The sequence below is a fragment of the Anoplolepis gracilipes genome, unplaced genomic scaffold (genome assembly GCF_047496725.1).
Source record: "Anoplolepis gracilipes unplaced genomic scaffold, ASM4749672v1 Contig18, whole genome shotgun sequence".
NCBI classification, from domain to species: domain Eukaryota; kingdom Metazoa; phylum Arthropoda; class Insecta; order Hymenoptera; family Formicidae; genus Anoplolepis; species Anoplolepis gracilipes.
The window spans coordinates 31640-43887 of NW_027328669.1; the positions used below are offsets into that span (position 1 = coordinate 31640).

A 12248-nucleotide genomic window follows, 5' to 3' on the forward strand; every position below is an offset into this window, starting at 1 on the left:
AAGTTTAGTACAAACAAGAAGAATATAATCAATCAAAAGTCCAGGTCTTCTCTGAAAGTTCCCACAACTGCCAAGCATCCATAGTCTAGTAGGATGCGCTTGACAGTTGTGAGGATTTTCAGAGAACACCTAGACTGTTGGTTGATAGACCTAGTCTACTAAACTCATTATCTCTCTGGAGTCAATCCATAGGATTTGGAGAGGAAAAAAGTTGATAATCTTGAATTTTAATTAAGATCATTTTTTGTTAATTATAAATTTCAACATCAGTCAATAGATGTAAAGAAAACCCATAGTTGTTTCTTAAAAAAATGTAGCTGTTGCAAATTATTTTTTTAAACAATTATGTTTTCTTTACATAAATTGATTTCTAAGTTGACCTTTTCATGACCTTTCAAAATGACTTCAGTTAAAATTCAATGTAATTATATGTGATTTTTTTTCAAGGTACTAGTAAGCTGCGAACCAACAATGCGCCACTTTCTCCATTGTCGCCTACGATTTTATTTTCGCGACAATTTTCAACCGATCGCTGCCGAAATTTATCAAACGATATTGCGTATAAGCCGACAACTCCGATAGAAAATCCGTCCAAAGCGCCACAATTACCTGACTTGGTAAAAGAAACCAGCATTTTAAAGTCAAAGACAGCTCCTAACATCTGTGGTGAATCTTCGATAAAGGACAAAGAGTTAATCGACAAACCAGTGTTTCTACATCAAACTAATAAATCAACGAAAGATTCCATAGAGGATATGAAAAGTTCACAAAATACGGAAAAATTTCTTTCAAGCAACACGGAAGAAACTAACGGTTTCAGACCGCGTAGTCCGCTTCACGAGACGTCCATTGTCGTTCCGCAAGTAGATTGGAACAAAAAGAACGAGGCTAAAGATGCCAGTTCAGGTGACTCCGAGATGGAGAGCGATTCGTTATCTTCTTCCTCTTCCAACGAAGTGGGAGAAGTTGAGAACGACCAATTTGTCGCTATAAATCTTTCGCCGCCCAGATTACAGATCCACAGTACTGATGGCGATCTACTGTTGGACGAGGGGGTTGATCGTTACAATCAACAACATTACGATCCTGACGATGGTCAGACTTTCGAGCCGGACTCTATCGAGGTCTCCTATCTGCAGGATCGCCGACTGATCGATTCATCGAATATTGATTCATCAGTGGATAATGTACATATTATTGAAACGCTGAATAATAATATGGAACAATTGGACTTGCGGGACGACAATAAGAGAGACTGCAGCAGTCCTTCCGAAGCCTCGGCGATGTCCAACAAGCAAGATGATTCCGAAGAGAATGACATCACCACCGCGGCATTTACCGAGACAGAATTTTCCGAATGGGCCCGCGACGGGGAAGCTTTGGTCTCTGACGATCTCCGTGATGTAGAGCTCGACATTGATCCTAATTTTATTACTGTACGAAGAAATAACGCAAAATTAACTTCCACGCCTGTCAGAATCGCCAAAGAAGAGGACACGGAACTCGACTATTCCAGGCTCGACCGACTGATCGATCAGAAATATCCGAACAATAGCACATCGAATTTATTAGTTAATGGCGAGGACATTAATTACATGGATACCGACAATGAGTCACTGCTAGATGATAGCCTTCAAGACGCTTCCAATATTGCAATGTTGAGAAACCGAGGCTACATTGAGTTTGTGAATGTCAAGACAATCGTTCCTGATAACTCGTCGCGCAATTTATCAATCGCTGATGCGCCAATAGCGAGACTAGACTTTGAAAACGATTCCTACAGCGAAGAAGAAGAAGGCTTCAAGGATGCCAATGTGATCGAGATTGATCCTATCACTATGGAGGATGTGATTAGCAAGCTAAACGAACCCGCCATAAATAAATCAGAAATTCAAACAGCCTTTGGAGAAGAACAGAGCGAAGAGAAGTTTAGGGGAGAAATTAAGGAGAACGCACCGGCAGCGCCATTGGTAGAAGCTATTAATAAGGAATTGTTCCAATCGATGGAGGAAGATAGTTTATTGACAATGGAGCCGGCAGAAGATACAACAACCAGTGAAGTTGTCACGGTACTTGCTAGTCCGGTTACCCCTCAAGTGTCTATAGTTCCTTTAGAAGTGATAGAGAAGCCCGACGAGTCAGTCAAAGCTGATTCCAACAATCCGGATTATCTAGAATACGTAAAAAGGCTGCAGTTTAGAATCGCGGAATTTAGCAACGCAAAAGATTCTATCGACGTGAGAAAGAAGCGAAAGAACTCGAAGAACGTATCGCAGACGTGTACAGCGGAAATAATTACCGAAGAGACCAAGTGTCAAGAAATGACAACTGCGAATAATAGTAGTATCAATTCACCGGCGACCTCGAGAAAACTTGAGGAGATCACTAGAGAGCGCTCGAAGCAGAAGAATGTTATTCAAGATCTTTTGATGGATAAGGTTGAGGCTCACAAGCAGAAGTCAGCCGAGAAAAAGGCTCGAAGGGCCGCTAGAGCTTCGTCCTTTACCACAATTCTATCACCGATGAAACAGGAATCTAATGGTTCTAATGGTTCTTCCATTGGTAACAAGTTTGTGCCTACCTCCATAACATCTCTAACAAACAGTCCAGTTGATACAACTTTCAGCGAGGCAAACAAATTACTGGACTCTTCATTGTTTTCACGCTCTCAAAGTGATCAAATGGAAGCCAAAGAGAAAATTCCAAAGAAAGCCGATCAGCTGAGCCAGGTAACAGACAAAAAACCGACTAGTCTACAAGATATCTTCAAGACACCAATCGCGCCACCAAGATATAAGAGTGAAGAAGCAAGAAGAACAGCCGAAAAGGCCAGGCAAGATGCCAGAGAACGAGCCAGACTGAAGAGTGACGAGGATTTAGGTTTAAGCCCTGAGGATAGGATCAAGGAATTAAGAATAAAGGTGACAGCTCGCCGACAACTTTCGATGGATGATGCGAAAAAGGATGATACATCAGAAACTGAAAGAGCTAGATTGTACCACTTCAAGAAAAAAGACAATTCCGAGTTGAAATTACAAACTAGTAAGAGTACCGACAATGTGAAGAATATCGCAAAGAAGTTAAATCTTCAGAAATTATCGGCGACTAGCGCGAAATCAATGGACGAATTGTTGAATACTGCAGGTTTATCGTGTTCGGATAGCAATAGTGTAACGATTAAGAGAGATAAAAAGAAACCGAAAGATTCAGAGAGAAGGAAGAGTATTATACAAGCAGTATCGGATTTTTTTTTCAAGAAAGAAACCAGTCCTACATCGCCTAACCAGAAAGACAAGCTGTCGGTCTTTCGATTGACTTCGAAATCAAAAGGAAAAGTGAGTCCGATTTTTGCTGATGTATCTTTGGAGTTATTTATAAATAGTCAACTTTATTTATAAATAACAGTAATTCTTTTGGACAATTTTTACATCTTGACCACTATATGTTTTAATATTACCGAAGACATTTCAACCTAGGACAGAAACGTCATTATTGTATTTTACATTATTATTTTTTATGTGATTTGCAACAAGTTTATTTTTAGGCTTTAGTATTACCCAGTGAGAAAGGACCTATCGAGTTGGCATCGAATTGACATCGAATTGATGTAAATTGCATCGATTCGATATCAATTTGATGTTGATTTGATGGTCATTTTTCACTGGGTATTTTGTAAACTCTATTTTATTAAGATTCTCGAGAATTGTTTAAATTTTTGATAATATATATTGCACATATATTATTTTGTTTAACGAAACAAATTTATAAAATATAATTGTCAATTTTTATAATATTATATTTTATAACATTTTAATATTAAATTTATGTACATATAATATTATTGGATTTTTGCTAAATTTTTTTTCGTAACAATTTCATTAGTTTATTAAAATCTTATGATTGTAACATTCAAAATAATTATTTTCTAATTGATATCTTAAAATTTTTTACAGCTTGACAAAATCTCGTCAAAATCCGATGCAAGACCTAAAAGTATGTGTGAAGATATACTTGTACGAAATTTTCTCACTGAAAATTCACCACCGGTGCCACCACCACCACTTAATTACTCAATATCTACCACTCAAGTATCAGGTACGAATTATATAAATATTTTCTTTTAACTAAATTATGAATGTTGAAATTAACACATGTTATACAGAGTGGGCCATTTTAATCGATCCAGTCGAATATCTCGAAAACCAAGCCCGGGAGAGAAAAATGTTTTAGACAAAAGTTGTATGGTTTCGAAGAGGCCATAAGAGGGTACCATCGGTTTGACCTTGAAGAGTTATTTGAAACTCACATGAACGTCATGTTTAATTTTTTAAGTGAGACACCCTATATATTATTGCATATTTTTGAAGCTTATCTCGAGAGCTTTCCAAACTATAATAAAATATACACTATAATAAAATATTTTTTCATTAAATACTTTTCGAGTTATAAGGCTTCAAAGTTGCAATATTTTGACATAAAAAATCTGAATTTGCAACAGTTACACATTTTTACTTTAACATAATTATGTGTTTTAATTATGCTAATTGATTTGTCTCATTATTCTGTGCATAAAAGTTAGGTTAAGATAATCGAAAAATGAATATTTTTCGCAAAATATTGCAACTTGAAGCCTTATATCTCGAAAAGTACTTCATGAAAAAACATTTGATTATAGTGTTTTGGAAAGCTCTTGAGATAAGCTACATGAATATGTAATAATATATAGGGTGTTCCATTTAAAAAATTATACATGACGTTTATGTGACCTTCAAATGACTCTTTGAGGTCAGACTAATGGTACCATCTTAGGGCCCCCTCGAAACCAAACAACTTTTGCCTGAAACATTTTTCTCTTCCGGGCTTGGTTTTCGAGATATTCGACTGGATCGATAAAAATAGCCCACCCTGTATAAATAAATATTGGTTTCAATATTCATAAATATTTATTTGTATTGTATATGTAAATTGTTTAACTTAACAAAGTATATAATAAACACATATACTTGTTCTGTTTTTAATGTAAATAAAAATGTATGAATTATTTCATTTTATCAGTTCGTCAAAAATAAAATAAAATATTATATAATTTAGCAAAACAAACATTTTAGAAATTGCAGATAACAGTTTATCGGATGACGATACGAAAACAGCTGCTTTGTCGACATCGTGTGCCCAAAAAGTTACTGCAACTGAAGAATCATGCGGTAGCGTTCCACGTAAATCAAAGTCTGCTAAAAAAGTAGCTAGACAAGCTCAATTAAAGAGGTAAGAAATGTACTCAAGTAATATATCCGAAATAATTTGAAAATTAATATATGCTCTTGTCAGTTAAATACACTAAATTTTTTTTAGAAAAATACTAGAAAAATTTAAATATAAGAATTAAAAAAATAATATATATGTTTATATATATATATATATATATATATATATAAATCAAATTATAATACAATAGTCACTTTACAATAATAGTCACTATAATAGTCACTTACCTGAAATGCTTCAAAATATTTTTCTTGACGAATATACAGACAATTTTTTCTTATTGTTAATAAAAATATTAAAATAGGCCATTGTGTGTTTTCATAATTTTATAATTTTTGAAAGCTTGTAGAAGATATTCTCCCTAATAAATTTTATTTCATTGTTCTTGCGTTTAATATACAAATATTTAAGTAAGCAGCTTGAATTCGAAAACATGATTAATTTAGATATATTTTAAAGATTGCGTATGGCTCAAGAAATACAGAGAAAATTAGAGGAAACCGAGGTAAAACAGAAGGAATTGGAAAGTCGTGGTGTAAGTGTCGAGAAAGCGCTGCGTGGTGAAGGAGGTAATAATTCTAAAATTTCTAAATTTTTATTTTGTTCGATATATGTTAATATTTAATCTTTTTTGAATTGTTTTTTTTACATGTTTTCATTTATCAATGTAATCTGATATTTAATAAAAATTTTTTAGTTGGAATATTATATATTTGTTTTGAAATAAACATATGATAAAATAAATATATTATGCATTATTACATAGAAGAGAAAAATACAGTTTGAGAAATTATACATTATAATTTTATTTAGATTGTCCCAATCATGAAGAAGACGATTTACTGAAGGAATGGTTTGACCTTATGAAGGAAAGCACTGAGTTGCGTAGATATGAAAAAGAGCTTTTAGTACGTGCACAAGAAGTTCAATTGGAAGATCGACATGAACGATTGCAACAAGAATTGCGTGAACGTTTGGCCAATGACGGTAAATATATTTTTCTTTGCAATTCGTTAATTTATATAAGATAATTATATATACATTAATTAAATATATACGAAAGAGAAAATATTCTGTTAATAATATAGATCTGAACAATATTTATAATAGTTCAAGATACACAACTAACAATAAGTTAATTCAGCGTTTGCAGCAAGAGAATGTAACTTACAGTACATGTAATCACTTTCATAAATTCATTTGTAGTCATTTTCATAAATAGCGTTGTAATATGCAAATTTGCTTCTTTATTTGCATAATTTCTTTTCTAAAATATTGGTTATATCTTTGTCAAATAACTCAGCTTTTCATTCATTAATATAAATGTTCGATGTATTAGAAAATAATAAATGAAATATTAATTAATAATAATTTTAATTTTAGATTTTTTGTTATATAAAATATTTAATACATTGAAAATTTTAAATAGTACAGCCAATTGTTATTTTCCATAGAAGTACTTTCTGTAAAGAAAAATTCAATTTCTTTCTTTCAAATTTTGCTCTAATAAATATAAAGAATATTAAATCATAAAATAATTGTATGATAAAAGTTACATTATTTTATAGATGATAAGAAGACTAGTGATGATGTTAAAAAGGAAGGAGAAATCTTGACGGAAATGTTGGAGATAGTAGCAAAGAGGGATTCCCTAATTGCTCTGTTAGAAGAAGAACGACAAAGGTGGTGTAGATCATCATATTTGACTTCCATATATATGAATGCATGTTACATTCGTATTTTGAAAATGCCTTTGGATAACTCGGAGTATTTGTCTTGCATTTTTTTTAGATTATTAACTATTTTATTTGTGTATATTTTCTTCCTTTATATAGCAGAAATATTTATCAATTGTAATAAGGAGTCATTTTTAGCATCTTTTAAATTTTAAAATTTCCACAAGCATTTTCATAATGCATTTTGGAATGTCAATCATGTAACAGATGTATGCTTTTTTCAAAACACAATCTGCAGAACACAATATTTCATCATTTACTGATCATGAATAATTGCAATGATATATGTAATTTGCACATTTTTTCTAAATATAATGTTATCTTTTCTAAAAAGCAATGCATTTTGTAAATTAATTAGTTTTTTGTATAATTATTTTTACTTTCTTTTTACACTTATTTCACTGTTACTTTTTATTAATTTTTATATTTGTTATCAGTAGATAGTTTAAAATAACTTGCATGCAGCTTGGAAGGGAGGGGGGGGGGGAGAGTGATAATTTTTTCGTAATACAAAACGAATATAATAAAAAACTAATAAGAACCAAACGCAGAATTGTTAGAAAAGTTAATTTTATTAGAAAAGAAATAGTATGTTTTCAATTTCTTTTCAGTAACTGTTCCATATCAACGAAATTATTAAAATCATGTATGAGTACAGCATCAATAAACTTCTTATCAATATTCAAATAGCTATTAAAAGCAGGTCATCTTACATTATCAATAAAAATTTTTCAATTTTTTTCTCCATACGTGACCTCTTGATAAGTGCTTAATTAACTACTATAAACAGCTATTTTTGTGAAGAGATTACAAATATTACTACTGATAAAAATGTTATTAAAATAAAATTAACGTTTAGTAATATTTATATATTAATAAAGGAAGATAAAAAACTTATTAACGGACTTCATGATATGTTTGTTTAAAATGAAAAAAAATACGAAAGTAAAGTACCGATAATCAATTGAATTTTTTTGATGTCAAAATTATTATTAATAAATATTATTATTAATAATTACTTATTAATATTATTATTATTTAATTAATTATTATTAATAATTATTAATAATAACTATTAATAATTTTTTAGAACATAACTGATTTCATAAATCTATTTTTTTTGACATAAACTAGGAGACTGTCATATAAAATGCACATTCATTGATTTAAAGCTTTTTACTCTCCTATCCAAGATTCTACTTAAAAAATAAGCTTGTTATTAAGATTTTGTTCGATAATAGATATCCATTATTTTATATATTTCACATGAACAACCAAAAATGTTGTTGGAAAATAATGTAAATTAAAATTGACTATATCTAACAAAAATAACGTTGATATTATTATGAAATACTTTCGGTTTTTTAATACACTTATTATGTTTCAGTTTTCTCAATCCATGATCTTGATAAAAGAATGTGTCGGTATAAATAAACTGTTAAATAACTTCATCCGCGAGTGCATAAAAATATTCTATCAAAACGTTTTGGTAATAACATGATAAAAGATTTATTTATGTAAAAATTGCTTGAATATTTGATTATCACGGACCACAGATTGATGAATCATGAATTTGATTGGGATAAAATGGAAATCTTGGATATATGTGTATGTGTGTGATGGGGGATAGCCAATTTTCTACACAAGAGATTGTTGTCTGAAATGTTTTTTATTAAATGACAAAAATACTCTGAATCTTAAAACGATACAGAATGATTACATCACACCATACTTAATGATTGCGGAGAGCTTCCTAAAAAAACATTGCACTTGTTTACGTCATACTGCCCACTTGTTTACGTCCCAATTTATGTTTGGTGGACATTATTCTGTTTATTTATAACATCAGATTTATAATTGCATTAATGAACATTTAAAAGAAGATGGAAACGTACTGTTAAACTTTTCTAAAGACAGTTTTCTGTGTCTGGCTCTATTATGTTACCATGTTTGTTTTATTTGTATCATATTGTTAAAGCTTTATCAGTTCACTATTATTTTAAAAATAAATATAAAAAAGAAGTGTTTATTAAAATAGATATAATATTTTTTAACATCATATTAATATAATCATTATTTATCATTAAATAAAACGCCAAAAATGCATATATACTTTTCTCAAAACACAATTATAAATAACTTAAAATTGATCTAATTTATAAATTTCTTAACAGCATTGTGCCAATTTATATTTTAGTGTAGATACTTAACAAAAAGAAGTTTAAGAAATAAAAAATTGTTAAATATTGTTAAAAAATAACTTTTCAAAATAAGATATAAAATCAATACACACAGTTAGCCTAATAGTTGATTATGTGTTGTCAATTTATAATCTTTTACATATGAATTATATATAAGATTCCTTTAATTTTCGTAAAACCTGGAATGTGCATTAAGACATAAATTCTAAAAATATGTAAATATGTATTATTTTAACATTTTCTAATAATTTGCAGATACATATGATGATAAATGATGGTAATAATGATGATAAATTATTTTTTATTATTTCGAATAAAATATATAAGACAATTGGACAATATGTATGTAATAATGAATATATTTCGCGCATGTAAAACTTTAGACTTTTTAATAAGCTAATATAAATGTCTTTTTTATATATACAGGGTATCCCAAAACTACTAAATAATCTTTTAAAGGCAAATTTTCTGGTTAAAGTTGAGATATTAATAACTTTCGAGTTATAAGCGATTAAAAAAGAAGGATTTTTCGCAAACTGAATTTTGTTGAGTTAAAAGATTAATACAATTATTGTACATTTTTCAGTTAATTTCAGGTGGAGTTTACTTCATTAAAATTTTTATTTAAAACTTAGTTACAAAGATATATAATGGTAAAAATTGGAAGTTTACAAAAAATAATGACCTCTTTTGACATTTTTGATGAAGAAAAATCTTCAAATTGAAGATCCAGAATCCCTTTAAAAGAATATCCAATAGTTTTAGGACACCCTGTATATTTTTTGCAAGTATAAAACTTTATAAAATGTTATATATTAAAAATGTAAATATTGTATGAATTTTTTATTAGTACTTGTCAAATAATTTATATTGTAAAATACAGATTTTACACAGTGTATTTTAAAGTGATCCTGGTATATTAAGTTTTTATTTTAAGTTTTCTTCTAAATTATACATTATATTAAATATACTTTATAAACACTAAAGAAATTTAAAACTCTTAAAATTGATTATAAATTGATAGTATATAATCAATTACTTAATTAGCTATATTTCATATTTATTTTTTGAAAAAGTAATTCTTTAATAATTATGTTTTTAATAATTTTATAATATTTACATTTCTATTTGTATATATAAGTTTGAATATTTTTTTATTTGGCACGTGTATTTTTATATTTTTAAAAAAAATTTTTTTAAATAGAATTCTATTTGAATTTTGTTCCAAATTATATTTATATTGCCTACAGTGGTAAAATGTTATGTGACTTGTAATTTTAATTCATGTAGTTGTTAGATTATGAGAGAGATATATATTTTAGATATATTTTTAATAAAATAAAATTTGTCTTTGTTTTTGTCTTTGTTTTCATGGGTGTTATTGTCATAAACGGAAACATTATATATATTAGAACTGTTGTTATATATTTACAAATTCTTTAATATAATATAAATTCCTTATCTTGCCTGCAATAAAATAAAGATAAAAAATAATGTCGCTATTATTTATACAAAGATAGAAGATAAATCAATAATATTGTATCTATAAACTGTTTTATAAATTTAAACTTTTTCCATTTGACAATAACTAAATTGAATGCCAATATATTTTGGAAAAGGAGAGTGATTTTGAATAAAAGGTTTATGCAAATATGTTATATGCACAACTTTAAATAATAAATAATATTTAATTATTACAAATGTACATATATGTATAAATAGATATATAAACATAATAGATGTATACATATATGTATATAAATATATATATATGTTTGTTTCTTCTAGATATCAGAGCGAAGACCGCGACCTCGAAGCTCAAATGCTAGCTAAAGGCCTGAGATTAACGCCAATAAAGAAATGTGGCTCTAAATATTCAGTCTAAAATATCGGAGTTACGCTTCTGTATATATATTTCTGCTACAATTTTTTTATCGTAACGCTAGATGAGAAAAGTATATAAATATATATATATATATATAAAATTGTAAATAGTTTAAGCTAATTATCACATGCGACATGGAATTTGAAGATAGAGGATTCATATATGCCTAGAACTCTTCTGCCTGTTTTCGACATATTCAATATATATGTAATAAACGTATCTTTTTTACACAAATATAACTGTTTATTTTTGACGCAAAAAAATAAACAAGTCGAAGTATTTATTTCATCGATATATAATTTAATTGCGTGAATAAAATATGTTTTTACTTAAAAAATTGTGTAATGAATCGTAATATAAAAAAAGAGAAAATAAAATTTTATGCTTCGAGATGATAGATAAAAACACCTGATATAAATGAGAACTGGATTTAAATTTCCTACACAAAATTCAAAATAAAATGCTAAATTGAATTTATTACTTTTTTTTTATAATGGACAAACTATTTTCATATCCTAATTTGTATTAGATTGTATACTCATATTATTTAATTTATTGTGTACATCAGATGTTTCAAAATTTATTATTGATACTTAGAAAAATGTAATAATGTGACAGATTAAACTAAAGAGTGTTTTTTAATTAATCATTTATCTTAAATCTGACATTAAGAAAATTTTTACTATATTTTATAATTTTATAATATATTTTATAACATATTTATTATATTTTATAATATATTTTATAGATAAAGAAAAAAGTTGATATTTTATGACAAATATGCACAATATTTTAATTTATTCTATTTGACGTTAATAAACTTTCAACAAAAACTAGTAAGGTTCTTTGTGAAACGCAAATTTAAATTTCCCGCGACTAATAAGAACTAGACAGATGATAGAGAGAGAGAGAGAGAGAGACAGAATATTTCACAGAAAATTAATTTTATATTAAAAATTAAAATTGATTATATGTCCACAGGACACAAAAAAAGCTGAAAAAACTTTGATGAAAGCAAAGAAATTTCCTGAATCAAGTACGTAATTCGAAGCGTTTATAACGTCAAATGGAATGCATCTTCTATTTACGTTTGACATTTCCCGCGTTCTGTCAATGCTTCGGCCCGATTGGTGGAAGCGAAGGGGATCGTCGAGTGGGGAT

The 12248-nt window shown here is 28.7% G+C and overlaps 1 protein-coding gene across 10 annotated transcripts in view; it reads left to right on the top strand.

Moving 5' to 3' along the window:
* The window catches only part of LOC140675698 (uncharacterized), a 37382-nt gene extending 26002 nt beyond the window's left edge, over positions 1-11380 (top strand). For 9 of the 10 annotated variants that reach the window (XM_072910310.1, XM_072910309.1, XM_072910308.1 and 6 more), the window contains 7 exons: positions 448-3335; positions 3954-4095; positions 5109-5265; positions 5725-5834; positions 6079-6252; positions 6834-6948; positions 10991-11380. In XM_072910310.1, the coding sequence (XP_072766411.1) occupies positions 448-3335; positions 3954-4095; positions 5109-5265; positions 5725-5834; positions 6079-6252; positions 6834-6948; positions 10991-11087 (3683 nt within the window). In that variant the 3' untranslated portion in view covers positions 11088-11380. The remainder of the gene's footprint in view (positions 1-447; positions 3336-3953; positions 4096-5108; positions 5266-5724; positions 5835-6078; positions 6253-6833; positions 6949-10990) is intronic. The other variant, XM_072910317.1, reaches the window with a different exon arrangement.
* Positions 11381-12248: the final 868 nt, after the last annotated feature.